The sequence below is a fragment of the Poecilia reticulata genome, chromosome 16, assembly GCF_904066995.2.
Source record: "Poecilia reticulata chromosome 16, P_reticulata-male-v2, whole genome shotgun sequence".
In the NCBI taxonomy this organism is placed as follows: domain Eukaryota; kingdom Metazoa; phylum Chordata; class Actinopteri; order Cyprinodontiformes; family Poeciliidae; genus Poecilia; species Poecilia reticulata.
Window position 1 is genome coordinate 25081217 of NC_088845.1, and position 26010 is coordinate 25107226.

Here is a 26010-nt window from a genome sequence, read left to right on the forward strand (position 1 = left end):
CGGCTAGTTTATGGTCCGCCATATTCAGGAGAGCATTTCCACCACCCGTTGGATTCTCACTGGGCAGGTGTGTCAAACCCAAAACGTCTAGTGAGACGAAGAACGTAATAACACCAATTTAGCGACTTTTCAGACTCTTCTGGGGACTTTTTTTCAAAAAAAGTAACTAGCCAAAGCAAACGCAGGCAGCTGAGTCCTGCATACGCAATGCCACTGCCAGTTGATTTCCCTTAAAATCACAGTTTGGAAGTAAATATTAAATATTCTTTGAAATAAATCACTGCTTTCTAGTTTAGTCTTGTCAAATTACCATGTTTACCATGAAGACTGTAAATAAAAATGTTTTAAATAATTGTCTTACTGTAACTTTTCGTAGATTTCTAAAGGGTCCATTGGGTTAAAAAAACCCAACGAGACTTAAGAAAACTTAAAAAGTTCATATTTTATTCTAAAACATATTTAATGAGCTTCATGCCCAACTATTGTCACTTCTACCACAGAATGTTTGCCCACTATGAACACTATATAAATAGAAAAAGAAAATAACTAAAAGCCAACATCAGTAATTACCAGCCAAACAAATGGTTAAGGTGTGACTATTGTGAACAATTTTGGCTTCAAGCTTCTGGATTATCACTGAACGACATCGAGAAACTGCTCTACTGCAGCCAGCGTCCAGTGTAAAACAAAACCAGATTTTACGCGAGTATAAACACATTCACAAACAGAATTTCCTCAACGTCTGGACAGCATTACGTGGTGTGTGGAGAGGACCCCGCCTCCCACCACACATCCCCTCGCCCTAATTATCGTCTGCATCATTGGAGACCGAGCGCTCTCAAGGACTCGTTTTATCACTAATGTGGCGGCAGCACAAACGCAGCGCCGCTCAGCCACAGCGACAAGGCGACTTTCTGCAACATGAAATCTACAACACGACAGATAAAAAGGGCAAAAAGGAGGCTTTTTTAATGTAAGATTTGATTTTACATGACGATGATGATGATAATGATGGACAACAAAAGGCCGCTGTGGGAACTATAAGCAGTGTTCACCACAAATGATGGAGAGCTGCGTATCATGTGATGGTGCTTTGAACTCTTCCCATGAAGTCGGGAGAAGAAGGAAGCACAGTGGAAATGCAGAGGCCCACCCGATAGACAGACGGGGTAATGGAGTCGAAGGCGTGCCCAGTCGCCGTGCCGACAGGAACAGGGCGTTGGGCAGCGTATGAACTGTGGCAGGGGAACAACAAGAGCTACTCACCAAAGGTATGGGCAAGTTCTCACTTATAGCATAGCATTAGCGCGGCTTGCTTTACTTAAGAAGCGATCTGACTCGAGAGCAGAGACTAACTGTGAGATGTCCAAAAAGCTGCCAACATTTCCAGACCCAGCCTGTTTAATAATAATTTGCAATGGTTGAAATCTCAAAAAGACAAGACAGATAAACAGCAACTTTTAGTTCAGTCTTCCTGTTGTTTGTTTAAAGTCCTGCTCTCTCTCGCTTCCCACACAGCCTGAATGTACCGGACTTGTAGCAACATGACATAGAAAACGTCTGTTTCCTTTCGATTAACTTTTTATATCTCGGTACTTCGTCCAACTTCTTAATCACCTAACTAGCAGCATCCAGACTGAAGAGTGTTGTTCTTATCACAACCTGGGATCGCCGCCATATGGTTAGTGTACATATCGAATAAAGATCAGATTTCTGAGTTTCTGATTGGCTGATCGCCGAGTGAACGTACATTTTCTCTGTACATACTGTATTTATTTATGTTAGATCATTTGCAACATCTTAGAATTCAATTCTAAGATTTTATAATTATAAGCTAGTCATTATATTAAAAAAAGATACGATTTTTTTTGTCACTTTTTTTTTTTTTTTACATTTTTTGTCCTTTTATTAGCAAAGTAGTACAAATAATAGCAACATTATTAAGATCAAAGATAACCAAAATGTAAAAAAATTTTTAGGAAAAACTCAAAAAAGATTTCTTGCTATTTTAGGGCCTTTGTGTCTTCACTTTCCACTGACGTCTGATTTTGTGTCGTCCTTGGCAGACCTTTTGCTTAGTCCACTGAAATACTTCTCTCTGAAGGCGTTGTGTCCCTGGTAGGGGATGAAACGGGGGTCTGAAAGATGAGCCAGGCTGTCCAGTTCCTGTAGAAAAAACCCCAACAATATCTGGGTTATTATTGTGCTTAACATGTAAACGTCAAGCCTAAGTTCAAGCAACTATTTCACAAACCTGTATAAAAAAAGACAAAGAGGTGTATAACAGGTGGTAATTTTGTTTTTCCTCTTAAGAAAAAAAAAGAGAAACATTGTGTCGTTTCCCGTGTTTACATTCTAAATGCATGACTAAATTATATCAACTGTTTCCTCTTTATAAAGACGTTTGTGTTGGCTGGAAGCTAGCTGCTGATCTGCGGAGGCATCGGGGGAGGAAGAGGGATGCTGGGAAGAGGAATAATGAGGTGAGTTGAGCTGGAAGTGCTGTAATATGTTTGTACCACCTCTCGTTTGCTCGCAGACGCTGCCAAGCAACCTGGAAACATTTTCCATGATCATTCAGAGGAAACAACCTCACCATGAACCCAAATTAAAGAGCCCATATTATGCTCAATTTACAGCGTGCAGTGTTATTTTGGCAGTCCACAGAGAGAGTTTACCTCCTTTAATGTTAGGGGGGGGGGGGAAATAAAATAAAACGGTTTTGCTGTTGCACATCTTCTCACCAATTAATAACACTCTTTGTTCCTAAAGGGCGAAAAAAAAAAACATAATTTGCCTCCCTAACATTATTAATGGTAAAAAAAAAAAAAAAAACTATGATAAAAACCACAGTCACAATCCTGTTGTGTTTAATATTCACTATTGTGTTATTGTTTGCATTTTCTTAAAAGTGCAAACAATAAAATTCAACGGCAGGACAATAGCTCGAAAAGGTGTCATCGTAACAATCTCGATAATGTCACCGTCTTCAATGCATAAGCAGACTCAGACCAGACTGTAAAGGAAGCCGAAATGCTAAAGATGAGTCCGGTAGTTTGGAAAGGAAATGGCATCAGCAAGAAGAGATGGTAATTGTTAGTCCAAATTAATTTAGTTCATCCAGCTTTCACCGGTGGTTTCTTATTGCTGGTGTTTCATGGCATCCTGCAGTCACACTCAGTGTGTAAAAGAGCAGCAGCAGCATCAAGTACAGCCAGTAAAATAAAATGACGTGGAGCAAAGCTTCCTGTTTCATGGTGAGTAAAACTAGAAATCAGCAGGAATTATGAGACCCTTTCCAAATAAAAAAAACAAAAAAAAAACAGTAAACAGTTTGTTGTAAAGAAAGAAAAAAAACAACTACAGTTGCTATAGATTTAGACAAGTCAGAAGAAAAGCTTGGATTCAATGCAAAAGATGGCGAAAGTAATGATGATGTCTTGTGGGTAAGAACAGCATTGCCATCCCAAAAACAATGCGCACATTTATAAAATTACCAAGAACAGTTTGAAAAGAAATAGTTGCTCAAGTTTACATTTTGCAAATCCGTAAACATATTCAAGCATTTGGATGGAGCCTCGCTTCTGCAGACACCGATTATGATGCACAATATCCAAGGAGTAAAGAAAATGTTTTTATCAAAACTTGTGTCATCACTGTAATTTTAAACCAACAATAACGCCATCACATGGTTTTCAAACGTCGTACCCTCCTGGACATGGCTGCCAATTTAAAAATAACTTTAGTGTAAGGTATATTTTACTTTATTTCTCCAAAGAATAAAACCCTATTTTACCAAGATTTCAAGCGTTACTTCTCTCAATCTCTCGAGTGGCGTGACGTCACTTCCGCTCTTAGATTTAGTAGTATTTGGTATTTTGTTTTTAACTAAACTGAGCTGTAATAATGGGTAACAGTTCATTTCTGAATTTGCAGAAAAGCGGCAGCTAAAAATATAAATCACAGTTGAGTGTTTTTGTCACTGGACGAAGCAAATTCAGACTTTTTTTTTTTTTAACAATATGCTAACTACTGAAAAAAGCCACAAGCTTAGCAGAAGAAGCCCGTTTCAGCTACTGGATGGAAAATTTCAGTATTGGCGGATATTTAAATTCATTTACAGAGAGCGGACTGGAAACTGACATCTCTAAATCAAACGAATCTTTTTCCGACTAGAAATCAAATGTTAAAAGGAACAAGGCCATGTCATTTACCACAGAAACACAGAAAAGCGTGAACACGCACACACACATGCACACATGCACACACACACGCACGCACACACGTCAAAGTGAAGCAAACATTTGCTTGGGAAACATCAAGCTGGGAAGCCTGATTAAAGCGTGCAGATAGGAGCACTCTGAAAGCCATTTGGAAAGAAAAGAAAAACGCAACCTGAGACAGATACCGCTCAGATAACATCACACAACTCTGTGTTTGTGTGCGCATGTTATACAGCGTCGTTCATGGGAGCAATTTTGTGGGTTTTGAAGTGGACTGGATGTCAGATCCAAAGACGGATTGTTTTCCATACGACGTGTGATTAAGCCATTTAGGGTTCCAGTATAAAAGAAATGAGCCAATCACAGCCAGATGGCGAGGATTTGCTGCAGACAGAAATACAGACACCGTCACTTCCAGTGGGATGTCATGTGAAAACAAACACGCGTTCTGCATACGCTCGTTCGGAACATGCCTGCACGGTTACACAAACGGAGCACTTCTGTAAAATACAATGACTGCATTAAGGGACGGAGGGGTGGCGCACACGTGTTTTCACTTCGCATACATGTTTCTGATCGAGCACATGCACCTATACACACGCAAACATTAAACGTTTCTCCTGCTCACAAGATGATAATATGATCATTTGTAAAACGGAGACATAGATATAACACGGCTGCACTTCCAGAACAGAAAAAAAGCAAAGTTAGAACCTAGCAGGTACAGCAAAGGAACGGATTTACTTAATTATCTCGGTAACACTTTATCTGACGCTACGCGGTCATAAACATGACAAAACAACCGCCAGGAAGCTACGGGCGTTTTCATGAATGTTTACGACTGTTGTCATGAAGTGTCATTTGGTAAACAATGACACTTTTAATGCAAAGTTGTATTAAAAGTCAGTTAAAAGAGTCAACTTTGCATTAAAAGTGTCATTGTTTACCAAATGACCCTTCGTGACAACAGTCGTAAACATTCATAAAGACGCCTTCGTATTCATGTCATGTTTATGACAGTGTCATGTCAGTCACACCCTGTTAAACAAAGTGTTACCATTATTTCTATCTTATTAATTAATCATTTGACTTGACTGGGGCTCATCACATCAGCCCTTCTCCATTTGACAACTGGGAATCAGAGGTGACAGCATCTAATCTTTGCAGAAAGGACCTAAAAAAAAAAGTTGTTTTGAGATCACAAACAATTTAGCATCCTTTTCTATATTCTGCACCAAGTTTGTTGAATTAAAATGTAACGTAGTTTTATGACTCCCATAATTGATATTTACCAGATGGAGGTCATTTGGAGTCATTTCAGCATTACAGGACTCGTCGTTTGTCTCAGTCTGTGAGATTCAACTGACCCAAACCAGGGATCAAAAACTAAATATTTCAAATTATACTGGCCTATCAAACTGAATTATGCGCACGATCAGAAGCCATAAAAATATTTAACAACGCGAGCGAGGGCAAATCGACCCGCAGCGGTTTAACTGCGCTGGAACACACTGGGTCTTATTCATCCGTTCCTTTTTTTTTTTTTTTGCCTTATCCAACAAAAAGATTTACAAAAAGCATCGGACCAGCAACTCCTCGTATTCCAACTAGAAAAACATCGGAATTTTAATTCCCATAAACACTTTGGATTTCCAGCTTCCAGGCTGACATTTTCCACCAGCACTTACCTCTGGCTCCTTAATTTTTTCCATGGTGATTAGTCGCCGTGACGTGTGGCTAGAGAGCGTCTGCTCGCAGTTACTGATGAGGAGAAGGCAGGGATGAAAAGGAACCATCTCCTCGCAGTACCTGGGAAATGGACAACAGGCCACATTCAGCAAGGTGCTAGTCCTCCGAGCAGAGACACAAAGGAGTGGACTGATTCAGAGTACATTTAAGTTATGAAAAGAAAAAACTGAATGACTGGAAACATTTGAGTTACTGGACTAAGGAAGGATTTACAGCAAGGCCTTATTTTCTCTGTGTTGCTCTCTTTCTCTAATAAACACCATCTGCTCCGGCAGAGCAGTGAGATCACAGCTTGTAAGCTTGTGAAGGTTTTGTTGGGTGCAAAGAAGAAGGTGGAAAAAGTGAATCTGAGCTGACAGGTTGACTGCTCGCTCCATCATCACCAGGCCAGTCCACGCTAAGGCCTATTAACCAAGCATGATGTATGCGTTTGCGCGTTTGTGTCAAGTAGCACTTTCTCCACACCGCCACCGGCGTAGCGACAGTCCCGACAACTCGTAAGCCAGATTTCGACGTCGCCGTTTCGCCTCGTTTCCTTGGCCGCACGTGGGACTCGCCACTGATGGGGATGTTTGGTTTCTATGGGAACGGCTGGTGATGCAGCCAAAGGATAATCCCGCGCTGCCTATCAGAAAGAGTCAGTGCAGGGGGGGGGGTCCAACCTATTTTTACGTTTTTTTCACCACCCCCACCAATCAGGCTTCTGGGTTTGTGTAAATAACAAAGTCGTTAAAAACGGTTCTGCTCTCAGAGGTTCTTCTCCGGTCAAACTCATTTATTAGCATCCTGAGTTAACCAAAGAATGATTAGCTAGTTAAAGTCTGGTTGTTAACTTTTGTTTCCTCATGCATTAAAATGCTCCTTCACACTGTACCGAGACATGCCAATAAATATCATCAGAACAATGTTTTGCTCCTTTACAGCTTAGAGCACAAACAAAAGTTTGTGGTGAGATCTTGGTGGTTCAACATTATGATGGATCTATACATCATCCAGCAGTCTGGATGATGTATAGATGATCCTATCAGTGGCAGCAGTTGGTTATCCATGACATGTGGACTTAAAATATTTACCAGGTAGCCTGCGGCTAAGCTAACAGGCTACAGACAGAAGGTTTTGTGTACCAGACAATTGGAACCAACTGGATCTCAACAATTGAGATCCAGTTGTTGTTGTTGGAATTATTTCAGCATTGCAGGACCTCTAACCAATAAACATTGTGCCGTTATGAGGTTCCGTACAAAAATACATCTATATTTGTTTATAGGAACACACGCCTCCAAATTGCACATGCACTGGCTGACTGAAGACAGCTTTTTTTTAAGCTGCAGTTATAACTCATCATATTAAGCAATGTAGAGACAGCAGAAGAAAAAAAGTTTACAAAATGATCATTTTAGTCCTTGTTCAACTCATATAAAACAACATTTTAAACTTAAAATCCTCTATTTAATTAGCTTTGTGTGATCAGTGGAAAAACAAACTAGTTTCATGCACAATTTCTTCTGACTTTATTTGTAATTATAGGCACGGAGAGCGTTGCACTATGTTCGAATCATTGTGCAGGAGGGCACGCTGGATGCAATCTGTTTGGAAAACCCCCTTCACCTGCATCTTCTCATTAACTTATTAAAGTCCAGATGGTGTTTCCTCCCCTACGGTGAGGCTGAAACTGCTGATGAAGGAGCAGAAACCCCCAACGCTTTTTGAGATTGGAGCAATTTCGGAATAAGGAAACAACTCAATGCAAACCTGAGGCCCATTTCAGTAGCATTACGGCAGGACGCCTGGGAGGAGCAGGAGAAAAAGTTCCTTACAGTACTAAGAGGGCAGCATGGCCATGATTATCTTTAAACTGGAATTAGGCTTTACAGATTTGTTATTTTCTAGCCACATCTGAACAGCCTTTCGAAGTCCTGGACACTGTGTGGCAGTGTTCATCCAGTGTGAAGGCGACTTAAGTCCTTGATCTGTTTCACAATTTCACTAAATGTTTGTTAAAGGATTTGCTATGCGTGACTTCCAGAACCAAGAACCGGTTAATCAAAAACAGAAAAAATTTTTAAAATCCTCAAACATCATTCTTTACACAAGTTTTTTCCTAACAATGCACCATTTACATCTTGGCTTTGCGTATTTATGTTGCAGCTGGGTAACTTTATGGCAGAGATGACGGATGCAACATCATCCATCTTTATCCTTTTCTCAACTTCATTTATTATTTTTCAGGGGCAAAAATGGAGGAAAGTCGAAGCAGTTCAACAAAGTCTAGACGCTGTCTTGGTGAAAGGACTTCATGTCACCTGTCATCACACACACACACACAGCCCCACACACACACGCACGCACGCACGCGCACACACACACACACACACACACACACACACACACACACACACACACTTACAGCTCTTTATTGTCATGAACCAGTCAGACATGGTTCTATCACGACCACAGATTCATGCTTGCATATGTTGGTTGGAGGGGGCGATTGAAACCTGATATGGTTCCCCGTAGAGCTGCCAGATAGGGCCCAGGAGACAGGCCACGTCTGGCCTTACACACATATACACACGCACACACACACGCACGCAGACACAAACATTCACAAAACACAAAGGTCAGCCTGCAGACCGTAGAGACAGATAATTCATATATCTGTCCTGCCTGCTCGGCCTCGCGTGTTTATTTTGGCGCAGGCCCGGTTGCCGAGGACTGATGGGATGACGTGTGAACATGATGGCACAAACATTAGCTCAAGTGCAAGACCACACACGCTCACGCATGTATGAAAATCCATACAGTTAAGCAAACTGCTATTACCTGAATGTTCTCCCTGCCTCTTCCGAAGCTACACGACACGCGATTATCTCATCTCCTCCGAAAACTTATAATCAGCACTACAAAAAAAAAAACTGCAGGCCCTTTGGGCTTTTCCTGCCCAGAAGGGTCGTTGATGCTGCAGCCTGTTGCGGTTCACACCTTTACAGCTGAACACCTGCACTCCTTCCCTTTGCTGCGTCGCACGGAGCTTCTAACAATGATGGACTTTGTTTCAGAGGAGCCATTTTGCTCAGACACCCAATAAAGCGGCTTGGCGGTGTCAGTTGTGGTTTGCCGAGGCCCAGCTGTATTGCTGAAAACACCTCGACACACCTGTACATTACTTTTGCGCAAACACCGTCATTTATTTACACGTGTGACTGGAGAGTGATCGTGACTCCACTGTAGGGCATGCTGGGAAAACTACAGAGAAAGCCTACGGAAAGTCCTTTGTGATACAGGGCTTTATTTTTAGTGCTTGTGTGACATCTACTTTATCATAACGGGTAAAGTGAAGAGCTCCTGTAAACTTTGTGCGCAAAACGAGCGAGAATCAAGCAGTCCGGGTTTATGGTACGAGGCTGCCCCCTACTGGTAACAGGTTTTATTGTTTTTCAAAACATTTGAGATACATTTTCATTTTTACAAGCTTGTAAAGGTCAAATATTAATTCAAGTTGGTTTAAAGAAGAAATACTCAACATAGTTTAAAGTGCACAGATGATTTGATTGTAAAAAAAATCTGTCATGCTTTACCTAATAAGCTAAATGTGACCCGTTTCTCTTTCTCTTTGTCTCTTTGATAATGCTATATGTTATAAACTTGTCTTCATCTACTGATAGTTCCTTCATATTATCACTTGAAAAAGTTGATAAGTCGTTACCCCCTGGTCAGGATTAGCTCATAAGGTCTCTATTTGTTGTTTGAATTTTTCAATGCATGCAGTGCTTTTTTTTCTTTTTTTTTTTTTTGTAAAGGTTTCTGTTGCCCTAATTGTGTATAAATAATGTTGTTATTAGCAGATGAGACCGTGTGTGTTACTCACTCTGGCCTGTGTACAGGCAGCCAATAGACAAGCCTCCCACCCAAGACAAGATGGTGGGCAGCGAAGCTCAACAGATCCGTAAAGATGTCACTCAGGTGGTACGCCTGTGAGACAGGCACGTGGGACTCTGCGTATCTGTGGAAGAGATTTGCGAGAACGAGGGTTTAAGTGTAGATGCAAAAAACTTTAAAAAGAAATGCATATATTTGTACATAAAATTAATAAGTTAATGTCAATTTATTCCTTGTATAATAGCATTTTAGTGCAACTTACAGCCCATCAGGGGATTTAATAACATCCTTATGGGAGCCAGTCCTTCTGGTTGACTCTCTAATCCCGTATGGAGCTGAAAAAAAAAAAAAGACATATGAAAAGGAACATAGTAAGCAACAAGAAAGCAAAAAGTTACATAAATTAATATATTTTTTAGAAGATAAACAAAGATTTTCTAAAACAGCTCAATATCTTCCTGTTAGAAAAGAAGAACACGGCCGATTTGTAGTTTCCGGTAGGAAGCTGCAAGATTTTTATTTTTAATTGAAATGCTCAACATAAAAAACATCAGGCCCGCAGCATCACACATGCTCCGACGTGCTTAACTGTGAGTCTGAAGAATTTTCCACTTTAATCCTTTTTTGAGTGTTTATCGTCAAATTAAAAAAAAAAAAAAAACTTTCCAAGTGTTTAAATGGCTGCTTGCATGTTAAAAGGATTCAGACACAATATAGTTACAGCAGAAATGTTGCGTTATCGGCCAAGCCTCTCAAAAAAAATTTTAAATAAATAAAAATACACAAGTATTTGTTGTGTTAAAAGCTGAAACACACAATGAATTAAAGGAAATGCCAAGCAAACAAGTTATAAGCAGCGATATCAGACTTTTCCTCCTACTTGCTGTTTTTAATCTTATTCCCTCTGACCTGGACTAAGCGACTTCTAAAAGTGTGCAACCTTCGAACGAATTAACAGAGAACCTACGGTCAGTGACGATGGCGTCAAACAGAGCTGCTTTCCTCCACACCGGCTTGGACGCGTCAGACACCATCACGTCCACGTACATGTCCTCTTTTCCGTACTGCCGGAGGTTGGCTCGGATGTTCTCATCGGGACCTCGCCACTTCTGGTTTTTACGACTGGACCGGCCTGGAGTGCGGCGAGACAAAAGACGCTGTCAATGCGGGACATTTTCAACAGCACTAAAAGGTATAAAAAAAAACAAGAGACAAGAATCGCTAACTGCAGCTGAGGGAAGAGTCGTACCTTTTCCATGAATAGTGTTGTAATCGATGTCTGTTCCACACACGTACGCTCCAAAATGAGAACACGCAACCAAAAGGCTTCCTGCAACCGAGTGAAAGAGGCTGTGAAGAGCATTTCCTGATCCAGTCTCTGTCCAAAGCTGCATGCTTCAGAGAGGATCTTACCTGTGCCTACGAATGGGTCAAAAACAAGGTCGTTGTCTTTGGCCTTTGCGTGGTTGGCCATGATGAACGACAGGCCAGCGTCCATGCTGGTGTTCCCGATGAAATGTCTGTTCTTCACACTGTAGGAGCGAATCAGTTCCCGCTGACCGTCTGCTATCTGAGGCGCAGGTATGAAAATGAAATCACATCAACACGTATCGTAGTTTAATGCAAAAAAAAAAAAAAGGGGGTAGATTAATCTACAGCACCTTCCAAAAGTATTCCCTTCCTCTTGATTATATTTTTTGCAGCCACAAACTTAAATATATTTTACTGTAATTGCAGCGAAAGACGGAACATCTTGGCTCAACACCAATATACGTCGTACCTTTTACATCTGTAAAAATGTGAAAAACCTATTTATCTTTCCCTTCCACTAAACAATCCTTCATTGAAGTTTGCGGTTGTGATGAGACAACAGTTGAAGAGCTAATATTTTGCAAAGTTACTATTTCTCACCCATCTGCCGAAGTAGATGTAGTTGGGATGCTCAGGGATGTTGTTGGGGTCGGTGCCGTAGTCCTCCAACAAACAGAAGATGTGCTGAGGGTTCTTCAGGCTCACGGTGCCTTCAAAGGGAAGATAGTCCAGGGCCTAATGAACAGAGTAGGATAAACACGGCATTAATACGATATACAGCCTCTTGAATATGAAAGTAAACCATCCATCTCCACTCTCAGACAAATACTCACGTCAATCTTTTTAATTCTGTCCTCAAACAACAATGTTTTATTGAAAGTGTAGACGTTTATTCTGTACGAAGAGCCTTTCTGCATGTACGGACTCTGTAGCGAAATCAAGGAGGATAAAGGAGATCAGAAGTAGAGTTGCTAAGGGTAAACTGTGCTTTATACCAAAGCTAACTCACCATTTTCTCTGGTGGGTAGTTTAACAGGGATGTCCTGAGTTCACTGTGTGTTCGTCCATGGCCCCAGAGCTCAAAAGCAGACCTGGGAGGACAAGATCAGCGGGTAACATTTTTTTCTCTCACTATAGATCTATGCAAGCAGAAATAACACACTTACTTTGCACAAACAGATCTGGCCATCACGGTGCAAACGTCTTCCTCCGACAAGCAGTCCAAGCACCAGAAAGGAGACTAAAAACAGCAGGAAAGAAAAGATGCTCTAATCTAAATCCCATTAAAACCATCTGTTGACCTGCAAAACATCAGACAACAAAAAAAAACTGAGTGCAAACACGGTGACCTCTGACCTGCTCTTTGAAATCTCCGCAGGGATGGAATGGTTTCAATCGGAGAGCCAGCAGAGCCTTAATCTCCTATTAGAATCAGGGCATAAATGAAGAATATGTCAAGGCATCATTGATTTAACAGAAATCATGACAGGCAAACAGAGAACAACATAGACACGGAAAATATGACGAGAGAAAAAGACACCAAATAAATTCCCTGTAGTTTGTAAAAATCTGCCCAAAATCTGGCAAGTGACCCTCTGTCTTTAATACACCAACCTTCCTTCCCCCTTTTACAGTCTGCCAGATTCCTCCACTTTGACATAAAACAGCTTGAAACTTCAGAAAAAGTTGCACATAACTTTCAAGAAATGCTTAAGGTTTGCTAAGGTTTCTCTAAAAGCTGCAGATCAAGTTCAACCATCAGGAAATGTTCTATAAAGTTTAAATCAAACAAGTTGAAGAAAACTTTCAGGGAACTTTTCCGCATTGCTCTATTAAACTGCTCCAAAGCTCACACTGAATAACTTTTATCCCTGGGGGAATATTCTATGATTTTTATCCGTTATTTATTTGAGAAATAGTGAAAGATGTGGTGAACTTTCTCGGAGTTTCCTTAAAGATTACATCCTAAACTTTGAGGACAAATTTTAGGTTCCCTAAGGTTAAATTATGCATTTTGGAACCATTTAACCCTGCAGAAGGGTTCCCTGAACTGCAGGGAAACTTTAGGGAAAGTTGCTTTCTATGCTGTTTTATGAAAAATGTCCGTTACCTTAAAAGAAACCTAGTCCGTATCATTTAAAAAATAAAGTTACAAAAATAATTAAACCTCCCATTGACATTTATAGATATATGAATGGAAATAAACTTTAACATCAAGTATGAGTCGATTACCTACAAATATAGTGGTCGGAAGAGAAACATTCCGAGGTGTTATTATTTTGTAATTACTATATCTTAAATCAGCGGGTATCGATTCATTCCAAGACATAGTAAAAATCCTGTTACATTAGCATTGAGCTACCATATTATAATGCCATAATATAATAGAGTGGAGCGGGCCATTTAGCAAAAACCTGTAAAAAAAATTTATTACCAGAACTAAACAAACAATAAGGAAATAGTTTTATCGTTACCGGTAACCTAAAATCCAGATGGTCATGGGCCAGATGGAAGAGATATTGGAGGCATGATTTGCTACCGGAGGCGGCCATGGCTAGTGCGGGTTCAAAATAAGTCCGGCTAGAAACAGAAACATGCACAAAAGGTGCCACTTAGAGGTGACAATGTAACCATAAAAGGCAAAGTTATGTGCGCTTAGTTTTTGATTATATACTCTCTAATATGTAGAAGTTACTGATTTAGTTCTACATTTTGATGGTTGTAGTCTTTTGTACAATTATAAACCGTATACCTAATTCGGAACATTTATTAATCTACAATAATTAATTTATCTTTAACAAAGAACCTTATAAATAAACTTTTACTTGCTTTATGGGGCGGGAAAGATTCCCTCCTCTCCACTGTACTTTAAATCAGCTTTAAGCCATTTCATGACCAGCAGATAAGACGCTTTTCACGGCGGCCTGTGATTGGCTGCCCGGAAGTGTCCTCGTCCCCACTGGCGGGGACAGATGTCCATCAGATGGGCTTGCGTGTTGATCTGATGCATCCGTTGTGCTGCGGCTGTCAGCAAAACTGCAGACCTAATAAACCACATCAGGTGAAGAACCGGGAAGTACCGAAGTTTGGCTGCATGTAGAAAGGTTTCTGTCGGTCAGGTGAGGTCTGAATCTGTCACCTGAAAGTTGGATAATCAACTCTCTGAAGTTTTGAAAGGTTAACAAAGCAATTATAGGTTAAAAAAAGGAAGTGCGATCAATCATAGATTGATTATAATGCGTTGTAGATGTGTTCTACTAGATCACTTTGCATTACATTTTATTACTGTGTCCCGTGAAAGTGGACAGATTGCGACTTCTGGTGGTAATTATCATTAAAATTAAGATATACATTGAGAGAAAAATTAGTCTTTTATTTTTAGTATCTTCATTTTTTTCATTTTTTTTCTCAATGTATGTCATTTAACCAGATTCCCACAATTTTAGCTTAAAGTTTTTTTTTCTTCCATTTGTTTAATGGCAGGATAATGACAGATTTATACTCGAGATTTTAATATGCACGCACAAATTCAGATGTCTTCATACTTTCAATATACATACACATTTATTTAGTACTTGGTAGCATTGCATAGACTTTATGCCATGTTTATCCTTCCACAACCTTCTCACAATAGTTTCCTGCACCCATTCATTTTGACATAACTGGTGTAGCTGAGTCAGGTTATACCAGCTATTATCGCACACACTTTTCAGCACTGTCCACAAATTTTCTTGAGATCAGAGCTTTGTGATGTTAACACCAAAATATTGCCTCTCTTCTTCCTATGCCACTTTGTACTTAGTTTCAGTATGTCGCTATGCATTGCAAAGTCCTTTTCTTCTTGTATTCAGAAATGAGGGGAGTGAATAATGGGGACCAACAGCCAGAGGAGCAACTTTAAACCCGAGGTCGACCTCAACGCTCCCGCTCGGAGTGACGATGGCAGAGCGACGCCCAACGTTTCTGTCAAAGGCCTCAAGGAAAACTGGCAGAAGTGGTCCAGTGAGCACCAGGAGAGCCAGAAGCTTAACCCCTTCAGCCATGACACCAGGCAGAATGTGGTGGCCCTTCACAGGGGACAGGATGATTACGGGAGTCCCCAGCAGGGGTCCCTGACTGAGAAACGTGGGAAGGAGGCTCACACACACATCAGCAGGGAGGTCCAGAAGCTGTGCGAGGTGATAAGGGACATCGGGCAGCACGACGGGGATGGACGTGAGGACCACAGGAACAGGATCACGGTTGAATTCGGGAAGCTTTTTGAGCATTACGTGGCCATCTCCAATACGCTGGTGGGAATTCTTTTACGGGCCAGAAAACAGGGACTGGTGGACTTTGAGGGAGAGATGCTGTGGCAAGGAAAGGACGACCATGTAGTTATCACTTTGTTGGAATAAGCACATATTGGTATTTGTGCTGATGTCTTGAATCATGTTGAGAAAGAGTGACTTCAAAAAAGAGAAAAACACAAAATCAAATCCTCTACTGCCCCTGATTTGTATTAAAAAGTTGTTTTAGATTAGCACAGAGCGAAGACACAAGCAGGTAGAATTATCATCAACATTTCCGACATAATTTCAAGAGAACAAGCCAGTATTTTGGTTCACAACCGCGGTAAAGGTCAAAAGCTTCCAAAAATTAAGATTTCCCCAAACATGCCCAAAACACTTTTATTAAAGGTCATCAGCTGGCTGTAATGAAGGTTGATAGTTCATGCATTTATGAGAAAAAGAAAATTGTGCAGCAATAATTTCACGCATTTCTTTCATGAATAAATTCATAGTTTGTTCAGGAAAAAAAAATTTTTTTTCATAAAGGATTACAAGTCTCAACAGCAGTTTGGTCTAGTTGGGTCTGGACTTTGACTAGGCTATTGAAACATCTTGATGCTTTTTTTTGTTTGTTTTTTCTCTTCCAGCCATCCGGTTGTAGATTTACTGCATAGTCCTGTTAAATCCTCAGTTTGAGCCAAACTTTGTTAGAAATCTAATCTTACATTTGACTATATTTCTACGATGTAGATGTGAATTCATGGCCAATTCAGTGTAAGAGTGCACTGGCCTCCAGAAAAGGCCCAACTCGTCACCCGTCTGCCACAGTGCTCGACACTTAGAATGAGATTTCCTCTCTAAAAGAACTGAGTCCCCATTACTGTGTTCTACTGTACTACATTTGACGATTGAAAACAACTTTGTTGTTAAATAATTCACTCTTCCAAGATGTTGCTTGCTGCTGTAAGCCTATAAATGTATGAAAAGAACCATACAAACCCGGCCACACTGAAGTCCACGGCTTTATGATGCACTGAAAGTACATGAGCGAGTATCTAAAGTCAGAGAGGTAGATGGGCCTGAAGCAAAGGAGAACACTAAGCCTGCTGCTGACAGACAATCTGGTGCTATAAGATGAACCTGATCCGACTTGGACCAGAGCCTCGCACTATGCGTTTATTACAGAGGTGCTTTGTAGTTGCACTGTCATGATGATTAGTTTTTTTTTTTTTTGTACCTTAACCACACTAAGATGTACAGTGAAATAAAAGCACTACTTTGAAAATGTGACACCAGCGAATTTGACTTTATTTAAGAAATCGTACAAATACGGTCAAATGTTTCGAGACTGACTGAAATGTAGATCAATATTCAATTTTCTGCCAGCTACTGTATCTCTATAGTATATTGATATGAAATTCAGAACTTTTAAAGGCTTTTATGAAGAAATACATCAAGTTTATAAAGCGCCAACAGATTCGCACTGGGATAAAAGTAGGAGGACTTTGCGTGCCAAAGTTAACCTTAACTCCCAATCTTCTGTAGCTTAATCCTTGTATTTCCTGCATAATGTAACTTGGTCATTACTGTCCTACTTTACATCAGAGCAGCAGCCAATATGCTGTCCACTTCCGTTCCTGAAACGAGTTGTGCTCTGGTGGCAACTTCATCCCTTAGACTTCTAACAATTTGGGTGGAATCTTATTAGCAGCACTATCCTTACCTTTTTGTGATGCAAAGCGATACGAGAACACATATTTTCCATCCTGTCCACATAGCGCAAACATCTAAAACTGATGTTGGAATGTCATTTTGTATCAGGGATACATCATAGAGTAAAACAGGCTTTTATGAATTAAGTTAATCATAATTAATTTTGTACTGAGTTGAGTGATCACTCCTCACAGCAACGTAAAATCAATGCAAAGTGTTCCCGTAAAGGCTGACGCAATAATGCTTGTGGAAACAAACAAACAAAAAATAAATGATCCATCTCAAAACTTTTGGCCACAATTAGACGCACTTTTAAGTTATAAAATCATGCAATTCAATGAACATTTTCATGATCAACCAGTATGTACACATCAGGGAAACGTTTGACAATAGAGGCCATAGGATGATGACTTGGATGACTTCAGGTCCTCAAAGCTCTGACTGGCTGATTGGGTTGAGTTACGAGAAAGGAGGAGGACTAATGAAGACCACAAACAACCCGCTAGAAGCAACATTGTTTATTCTAAATTAATAATTAAAAGTGCATATTGGTTGTTCACATTCAGTTCATACACAGCAGTAAAGGATGACAATGCCCTGACATTTGATAAAACTTGATTAAAGATGGATGGCTTATGAATTTAAATGCTTCCAAACTGATTCCATCAAGTGGATAGAATCACACTTACAAAAAAAAACTAAGTCTGCCATAAAATTAGTGTTGTTGTTGTTGTAATGTTTAATTATGTGTATTCTTTAAATATGGTTTTGTTTGAGGTAAAGCAGACTTTTACGAACTGGTAGCCAGTATTTATGTACATCTTTCGCGTATACTAAGCAATATATATATATATATATATATATATATATATATATATAAATGCATTTTACACATTGCAATCATTTAAGTATTTTCAGTGCATTAACTGTGTTGCAGTGCTTGTTATGATCATGTTGTACAGTACCTCAACAATCAAAGTAATGTTTTGAGGTTTACACGTGTAAATCAGGCAGCACAGCTCATATATTCAGTGGATAAATGTTCAATTTGATATTTTTTTTCACATGCATAACCTCAGTTTCACAATGCAGGCCCTCTGGAATGACAGACAAACAAACAGATTCTGTGGACTTTGATTCGTTTTGTTCTACGGTTGCATTTTAAAATCAAATCATCTTTCAGTTTTGATCAAATCAGATAACTGCTAATTGGTCCCTAGCCATTGGTTTTTTTCTAAGATGAGAGCTTCTACACCACACCCTTCCTGGGGCATCTTTCTGGCACGTTGTGAAGAAACCAAGAAATACTTTGTCCTACAGGACATCACACACGTTTAAAATAAAACACCGTCCTTAACTTTTGTCAAACAAGAAAGAACAACAGATCCTGTATCATCCAACATGGCAGCTACAGGAAGGACGATTGAGGCCACTTTATCAAAATTCACTGAAGAAAAAAAATGGATCCGGAGTTCAATGTGTCTCTACTTTAGAGTTGAGAAGCTCAATCAGCTGATCTGCCTGCAAAACATTCGACAATGAAAAAAGATGTTAGCTATTCAGGAGTTTTTTTTTCTTCTTCTTTGTTCTTACCCATCATGAATAAAGAATAGTTACAGCTACACTCCAGATACCAACAAATGCAGCACCTCACACTCATACACTCTAAATGCAAATAACTCTGTGATGCAATATATGCAAATAAAAAAAACTAATGACCAGATTGTCTTCCTATAATTGTAATGCTAAAAATGTTAGGCTACCTACTCTAAATCTATAGGGTAGCATCAGTAATTAAATAAGATATCAAGGATTTGACAGAAGAAAATTAACAGACCAAAGAGAGAGAAAATAGTCGGGATTACTCTTGTTTCCGATTAAAATAAAAACAGCAACAAATACATATTCGATATCTCTGATGACAGAAGCCCCGGGTAAACCACTTATTTTTCACAAACCTAAATTCAAAGGTTTTCTAAAACTTACCGTGACAAACCAGTAGGAGTTGAGTCTGTAGACGAGGCGCGACATGAAGCCCATTTGACTGACTGGTGCCAGAACATGAAGGTGTAAATGTGCGACGGAGCAGAACGGTGGCCAATGGAAGCCGAACCTGCACAGGAAGCATGTGAAGAATTTACTGCTGCATCTGCTGCACCTAATACATCAACATTCGTCACGCTTCAAAAGACGATCCTCTAAATTTACTGGCGCGCCACACTGAATGTTGCTAACCTGACATCAGTGAGGTCGGTCACGTTGCGTTTTTGCAAAACATCCTTCCCGACATCAACCATTTGCTTCACTGGAAACAACAGGAAAAGAATTTAGCTTGTTGAAAGTTCAGATAAAAAACATGAATGAGTGACCTTACCCAAAGGCACATGTTGTATGTTGAGTGATTTACAGTTTCCAACATGTTTGGTTGGGACAACCAGGTAATGATGATGAGCTCCGGGTTTAATGTCCCTGAAGCAGCAAATATCTTCATCCTGCAACGTATTTATTTCACAAAAACCTAAAATTACCAGTCTGTGGTTTATAATCAGCCACATGCAGCTCCGTGTCCACATGAGGCTGGTTGCTTTGAAGGCTAGAAATATTTGCAAATGTACAGATTTCAATGGAAGTATATTTACAAGGATAAAAAAAAAAGAAAATCCAGCGTGAAAAATGTAATTTCCTAAAACTGCTAAATGTTCAATGTGTATTCATCCTTTATCTTTCTGCTTATTTATCATTGCTTTGTTAAGCAATTTCCCTCTTAGAGATCAATAAATTATATTCTCTTCTTTTGTTCCTCCACATGATCAATTCATTAAACTAGAATTCAGCTTTACAAAAATACATCCATCCCTTATCTATTCATCTGCAGTCAGATAATCATCATTTTATCCATTATTCAATCCATTAGTCCATTATCCATCAATCTGTATTCCTGTTCATCCATTATCCACCCATCCATAGTTCATCTTCTGCTTAAAATTAGCAGTGACTCTGTCTCTGTGTACTCAGACTAAAAGAGCCTGAGAATTCTGAAAATGTGAGTCAAGAAAATAGTGAAATTTTACCACAGCCTTTCACTGCGTGAATTTTGACATGAACCATGTGCAGGAACTCTGTTTTGACCAGAGGAGATGCGAGACACACCTTACACACATGACGGACCATTAACACAACTACAGCACTATAGGCTCACTGCTCTGCAAGATATATTCGACTAAAATATCTAAAAGAAAGCTTAAATATCAGCCACGTCTTCCCTGTCCAAGTCTGATAGAGCTAAACCCGTTCCTATGAGAGCCTGCTAACAAAAAACAAGCTAAAGCTAGCTGACTGACATCCACAAATAAGACAAGAAGAAAAAGATTCTCACTCTGTGGAGAAGCTCTGTGTCCATTTCATTGTTTACAATCCTGCAGAAAATACACTTCTTGTCGTAACCCTCCTGTGGTACACTGCTGTCTTTGTCTGTGCGTGTAGTAACAGGTTGCGAAGAGGTCTGACCCTCGGCCATTGCTGGGCAACATGAATTGTCAATACTAAGACTAGAAAAGTCGATCCCAGACGTTCGATTCTGGATTCAGCCTCCGTTTTTTTTATGTGTCTATAAATATATTTATTCTAGCGCAATAGCGTCTTAACTTAACCGTAACCTAAACAAAAATGACAAATAATTGAATTATGTATATTTTTATCCTCTCCCCAGATGTGAACAGAAACAGGACTTTGACAGGTTTTCCGCTGCGCATGCGCGACTGGGAAAGCAAACCTCAAATATTGTTTAATAGTGTTCCATGTATCTGGCTGTTAAACCGTCTGTGGCCACCAGGGGGACGTATGTGCGCAGGAACCGCAGGGAAATGAAGCGTTTTGAGAATGCCTAAATATTTTTAAGACATCATAAAGTCATGCCACCAGTGGAGGGCTAGTTATAATAGATTTATGAAGTAGTAAATTGTATGTTAACATCAAAGTTGTAGCGACAAAGTGCAACTAAATATTTTTCCAGCATCATTAATCTTCACTGCAAACATATTTCTGATTCATCCAAAACATTTTCAAAAATAACTAATGCCATTTGCCTCTTTTGAGACTAAGATCTAATATCAAAAGGAACAGCTGTTGATTGTCCCAGTTTAAATATGTGTATTACTGCATATTAAACATAATTAGTTGGGGGGGTTTTTTGTCTTTACTTCTTTTATGTACACGGATATACAAATAAAGAGGGAGGCACCGATTTTAAAATGCACACGATACAAATTACTCTTAGATGAAACAGCTTAATAAATGCATTTTAGTTTGTGAAATGTTTGTGTCTTATCTATGAACACGCAGAAGGACAATAAAACTCAATCTATTTTTCTTGTCACATGTTTATAAGTTCTGCAACAGACTGGCGACCTGTCCAGGGTGTACTCTGCCTCTGAAGCACCAGCAAACTCCTGACCCCACTAAGGGACAAGGGTGTACAGAAAATGGATGGATGGATGTTTGTACATAACTTTTAATCCTTTTGTTAAAAAATAATGCTTTAAAATGTGTAAGGTAAGGGCTAGTGAATGCAAATGTGCTTGTCTAAGTTGAGGACTCCAGTCATTTTAATTTATAAACAAACAAAAAAATTGTAAGCATTTTCAAGTCTTTATGAATCTAACAGAGAATGTGCTTAGAGCTAAGAATTAGGGTGATGGCAAGGATGTCTTCCAACGTGAAGGAGTGGAACTCATTTTGACTCTCCAATAAATCAGATAATGTTTGTTTTCTCTTTATTTTATCTTACTATTATTTGAGATATGTCTGTTCCTTTTTCTGTCTGCAACTAATTTCTTCACCAGGTTAAAAAAAAAACACATCTAAATCTACCAGGGGTTATGAGTAGCCCTTGTTCTGCTGTAGAGTGACTCAATACCATACCATACCATACCATACCATACCAACTTTATTTATAAAGCACTTTATACACCGACAGGACCAAAGTGCTGTACACAATCATAAAATACAATGCAATTATAAAATGGAAAAGATCAAATATAAAATATATATTAATATACAGACACAATAAAACAAAAGGAAACAGCTCAGATTGTGCTAAAAGCCAAGGAAAAAAAGATGGGTCTTAAGAAGGGACTTAAAAACAGCAAGTGAAGAGGGAGGATCATTCCATAGCTTGGGAGCCGCCACAGAGAAAGCACTGTCCCCTCTGAGCTTGCACGTTGTCTTTGGCACCTTCAGAAGCAACTGGTCAGCTGGCCTGAGGGAACGGGAGGGTGTGTAAGAATGTAAGAGCTCAGACAGATAGGGAGGGGCGAGGCCACTGAGATACTTCTAATCATTTTGTTTTCCCATAAGTAGGCTTGAGGACTGAAACAGGCTATCCCTGCTTTCCCACATTGTTGCGTTGTTGTATATTTAGTGTTTTAGAGGAGAAATAAAACCCTGAAGTTGCTCCACGGTGACCAGGTTGCTCACAGTGTTGCCTTGCAGCCGGAAGCATCTGGGTTCAAATCCTTCATGCATGACGAACATGCATGAAGAAGTTGCATGTTCTTCAAGAAGAACATGCAACTTCTTCATGAAGTTGCACGTTCCTCTGTGCATGTCTAGCTTCTCATCCAGCTTCCTCACGCACTACAAAAACATGACTGTTAGCTAAATTATATGTGTGCATCCACTGTATTGTCCAGAGTTGCCCTGTGACGAACTGGCAACCCGGACAACCGGGAATAGATAAAGGATGGATGAACAAACCCCGGAGTGTTCCTGCCAGAACAGGCAAGAAGGTAAAGAGAGAAAAAAAAATAGAGGGTTACAACTTGAAAGCAATAAATGATGCATCTGTCAAGTCTTATCTGTCGTTTTCTGAGGGAGACATCATTGATGACTTAACGTTAACCTCGCCTGATTCATGGAGACGTTCGAGTTCTGGTGTGATTTATGAACAGACAGCTGTATATTGTGGATTCGCTCACACAAGCAGCGGGTCAGAGTGGAAAACTTGTTCATAGGTGCATTTTGGGAAGTTAATTGTCTCAGTGGTAACATTTTGATGCGGATCAGGCTTTTTCTGCACAGTCTTAAAAGAAATAAACGTATCTTTTAATTATCTCCATTTAGGGCTGTAAAAGTAAAAGTCTTAAATAAATCAATAACTACTGTATGAGTGATAGTGCACTTCAATTTATTTCTTGCATTGTGTTACATTTGCTCATCCATGGGTTTTAGAGGCAAACTAAGACCCATAAACAATAGCTTTTTAAAATCTTAACAGAGTCTCCTTCATTTATCTTCTATAATTTATTTAAGTCTACAAACTTTAATTGCCTTAAAGACTCTTGAATGTTACTCACTGAAACTATCAGAAACCCTGTGATCTTTCCCAATAAGGTAATTCCTCCTAACTATAGAGCACAACCAAAACAATGTTATGTTTTTACATAGAACTAACCCTAATGTCTTTTTCAAAAACAAAAAATTATTGAAATTTATTTGCCAGATATTATTGCTTGGTCATGTTACGTATTCATCACAGAAAAATAGAAACTATAAGTTTAAAATGTGAAAAGAAAACATCCAGTGCATTCTAAAATATGATATGATTTCTTTGACTGAGCTGTTATTATTATTATTTCTTTGGCTGAAATGTTGCAAACATTTCTGAGTGGAACGATTTATTTTAGAAAAAAGAGAGTTTTAGTAAGAAATGGTGCTGCTAGACTGTCTTTGACCAGCAGGGGGGCTTATGTGCAAGCAAATTAGCTTTGAGAAACAGATCCTTTTGCAAAATAATTGGCTGAAAATTCTTTTTAAAAGTAAGTTTTTATCACTACATTTTTTTCATATTCAGAGATGCTGAGTTTTCTTGCCCAAACATCTGAGCTCAACGGGACACAAACACAAACCCTGCAACAGGTTTCTGTCCTGCTTTTTTAAAATCTGCAGTGCAAACATGGCATTCTGTCTTTTGATTCCATTTTAATTTGCTTCCTCTGTCCATTACACTTTGGCAGTTCAATGCTGCAGTGATGCGCATCACAACTTCTATGTATGTATTGTTTTTGTTGAGGTATGATGGTAAAACAAAATGCCAATGATTCACTTAGCCTTAACAGTAAATAGAACATTTTTCATTTATTTAAACTTTAACAGTGACAGTGTCAGCACCACCTCATCAGACATTCAAGCAAAACCAACCAGAAAGACACTCAAAAGAGCTTGCTTGCTTATGTCCATTAAAAATATATATATATATTTATATATTTAAATATTTAAATATTGCAAAAATGTGCAAAATACGTATTTCCCTAAAAGGAATCCTTACATGAACAAAGAGCATTTAGGAGAAGAAGCAGAGGCCGTTAACTCGTAAGTTTTGTTTTCTCATAAATGCCTCAGGCTCTTGTTATTACAGTTTGATTGTGGTTTTTTTTTTTTTCTGGCTCCTCAGCTTCTGCAGTTGCTTAAGATGCATAGATTAAGGTCCTCTTCTATTACAGTGTCTGCACCATAAAATAAATTATTTCACTTAAGAACACAAGCAAATACGTGCAACTGTTCCCCCTGTAAGTGCATTTTAAACCTACGAGTAATGAAGTCATTCCCGTTAAAACGTTGAAAGACTTTTTCACAAGACATCTCGACACAATCAAAGCTGGCAGGACAAAGCTCTTAACGGCTCCTTCGCCAGCTTCTCAATGAGCTCTTCATGTTCCCTCTTGTCTCCAGGGTTAGGGTGCAAAACTCGCAGAACCGGTCCGCAGAACCGGTCCACAGAACCCGTCTCATAGGTGTTGTGCAGCATGTGGGATGTTCTCATGCAGGTGCAGTGGAGAGAGCTGATGCTCCACTCTGGTTGGGTTTCGAGGCGTCGCAGCTTCAGAGAAGAAACCTCGCTTGCTTGACGTTGCCATTCAGCTCTGCACGGTCCAAACTTCAACGTCCAGAACAGTGAAGTCCTCGTGCGTGGACAGAGGAGCGCTGTGGAAGGTGGGACAGGAGAAGCTCGCGCTGCGAGCTGCAAATCTGCGTCCAGCCAGAGGGCAAATCCGCCCCTAAAAAATAGAGAAAACGTGTACATTTAGAAGAAGAATCTTTGAAATATATTGCAGCACATTTATTAAGATTTGCCAGCTGGAGACCCAAACAGGAACTGAGCCCACCCTCCTCCACCAATCTGCAGAGATTCTCTGCTGCTGCTCACAAAGTAGTTCTCTCCGCTCCACTTGTATTGGTAAAGAAAACACAAATAAAAGATATTAACATTTTTAGCTTTGAACCGTTTTTGTTATGTCCTTCTTCAACCTATATCTGTGGCTTACATCGATAAAAGAATCTATGTGTCAATCCAATTAGTAGTATTAGTCTCATATATTTATGCTTCTCTAACAAGGTTCATGTTAAGAATGGCAGTTGAAAGTGTGAACTTTAATTATTACTAATGTTACATTCAGAGACGTCTCTGAAAATAAAATCCCCCCACAAACTCCCACCTGGAAATCAGGACCAAAGCTGAACAAGAAGGTCTCGCCTGTGCAGTAGAAATATTTACTGACTGAACAGAACTGAACAAAAAGCCCCAAACACCTGAAAACAACGACATCAATTTGTAAGTCGGCGTTTTGGCTTGTTGGGAACCTGCGAGACCCAGACGCAAACCTTTTTGAACATGTCTTTGACGACCAGCAGGACCGGGCTGTCCAGGTTAGCCGTGTTCCTGTAGAGCGTCTGCCGGCTTCTCCCGTGGATGGCGGTGCTGTGCACCAGTTGCCATGGATACCCCTGGGTCTTTGGGGGCATGTGAGAAGCAAGCTGTGGGGAAACCATCAGTTCCTGACAAGACAACACTTTTGGACGTCTCACTG

General features: G+C 39.7%; 3 protein-coding genes across 4 annotated transcripts; 1 reads left to right on the forward strand and 2 right to left on the reverse strand.

The window, feature by feature from the left end:
• Positions 1-422: 422 nt before the first annotated feature.
• On the reverse strand, positions 423-14170 carry trmt11 (tRNA methyltransferase 11). 2 transcript variants are annotated; one of them, XM_008432087.3, is made up of 13 exons: positions 13637-14170; positions 12519-12584; positions 12329-12402; positions 12172-12253; positions 11996-12088; positions 11763-11897; positions 11265-11421; positions 11101-11181; positions 10819-10983; positions 10114-10186; positions 9841-9975; positions 5912-6032; positions 423-2166 (listed from the first exon to the last, which is right to left on the reverse strand). In XM_008432087.3, the coding sequence occupies exons 1-13, from the start codon at positions 13712-13714 to the stop codon at positions 2026-2028; spliced, it is 1401 nt and encodes a 466-aa protein (XP_008430309.1). In that variant the 5' UTR covers positions 13715-14170; the 3' UTR covers positions 423-2025. The 2 variants fall into 2 exon arrangements, with proteins under 2 accessions (XP_008430309.1, XP_081453391.1); XM_081597265.1 differs by having other exon boundaries at positions 13644-13720.
• LOC103478328 (actin-binding Rho-activating protein) lies at positions 14160-16723 on the forward strand. Its single transcript, XM_008432086.3, has 2 exons — positions 14160-14281; positions 15014-16723. The coding sequence occupies exon 2, from the start codon at positions 15032-15034 to the stop codon at positions 15557-15559; it is 528 nt and encodes a 175-aa protein (XP_008430308.1). The 5' UTR covers positions 14160-14281; positions 15014-15031; the 3' UTR covers positions 15560-16723.
• Positions 16724-17649: 926 nt separating this feature from the next.
• hint3 (histidine triad nucleotide binding protein 3) lies at positions 17650-20884 on the reverse strand. The gene is made up of 5 exons (XM_008432084.3): positions 20523-20884; positions 19521-19638; positions 19382-19451; positions 19133-19259; positions 17650-18667 (listed from the first exon to the last, which is right to left on the reverse strand). Exons 1-5 carry the CDS (start codon positions 20661-20663, stop codon positions 18620-18622), a joined length of 504 nt encoding a protein of 167 aa, XP_008430306.1. The 5' UTR covers positions 20664-20884; the 3' UTR covers positions 17650-18619.
• Between the last annotated feature and the right edge of the window lie 5126 nt (positions 20885-26010).

What these genes read in the sequence shown, in the direction of transcription:
- trmt11 (XM_008432087.3), bottom strand. Translation starts at nt 13,714, where the DNA reads ATGGCCGCCTCCGGTAGCAAATCATGCCTCCAATATCTCTTCCATCTG. An exon ending in ACTACCCACCAGAGAAAATG is followed by an intron (nt 12,089 to 12,171) that starts GTGAGTTAGCTT and finishes ATTTCGCTACAG; the next exon opens with AGTCCGTACATGCAGAAAGG. An exon ending in AAAAAATTAAGGAGCCAGAG is followed by an intron (nt 2,167 to 5,911) that starts GTAAGTGCTGGT and finishes TTTTTTCTACAG; the next exon opens with GAACTGGACAGCCTGGCTCA.
- LOC103478328 (XM_008432086.3), top strand. Translation starts at nt 15,032, where the DNA reads ATGGGGACCAACAGCCAGAGGAGCAACTTTAAACCCGAGGTCGACCTC.
- hint3 (XM_008432084.3), bottom strand. Translation starts at nt 20,663, where the DNA reads ATGGCCGAGGGTCAGACCTCTTCGCAACCTGTTACTACACGCACAGAC. An exon ending in ACACAGAGCTTCTCCACAGA is followed by an intron (nt 19,639 to 20,522) that starts GTGAGAATCTTT and finishes AATACGTTGCAG; the next exon opens with GATGAAGATATTTGCTGCTT. An exon ending in ACTCCTACTGGTTTGTCACG is followed by an intron (nt 18,668 to 19,132) that starts GTAAGTTTTAGA and finishes AATGTTTTGCAG; the next exon opens with GCAGATCAGCTGATTGAGCT.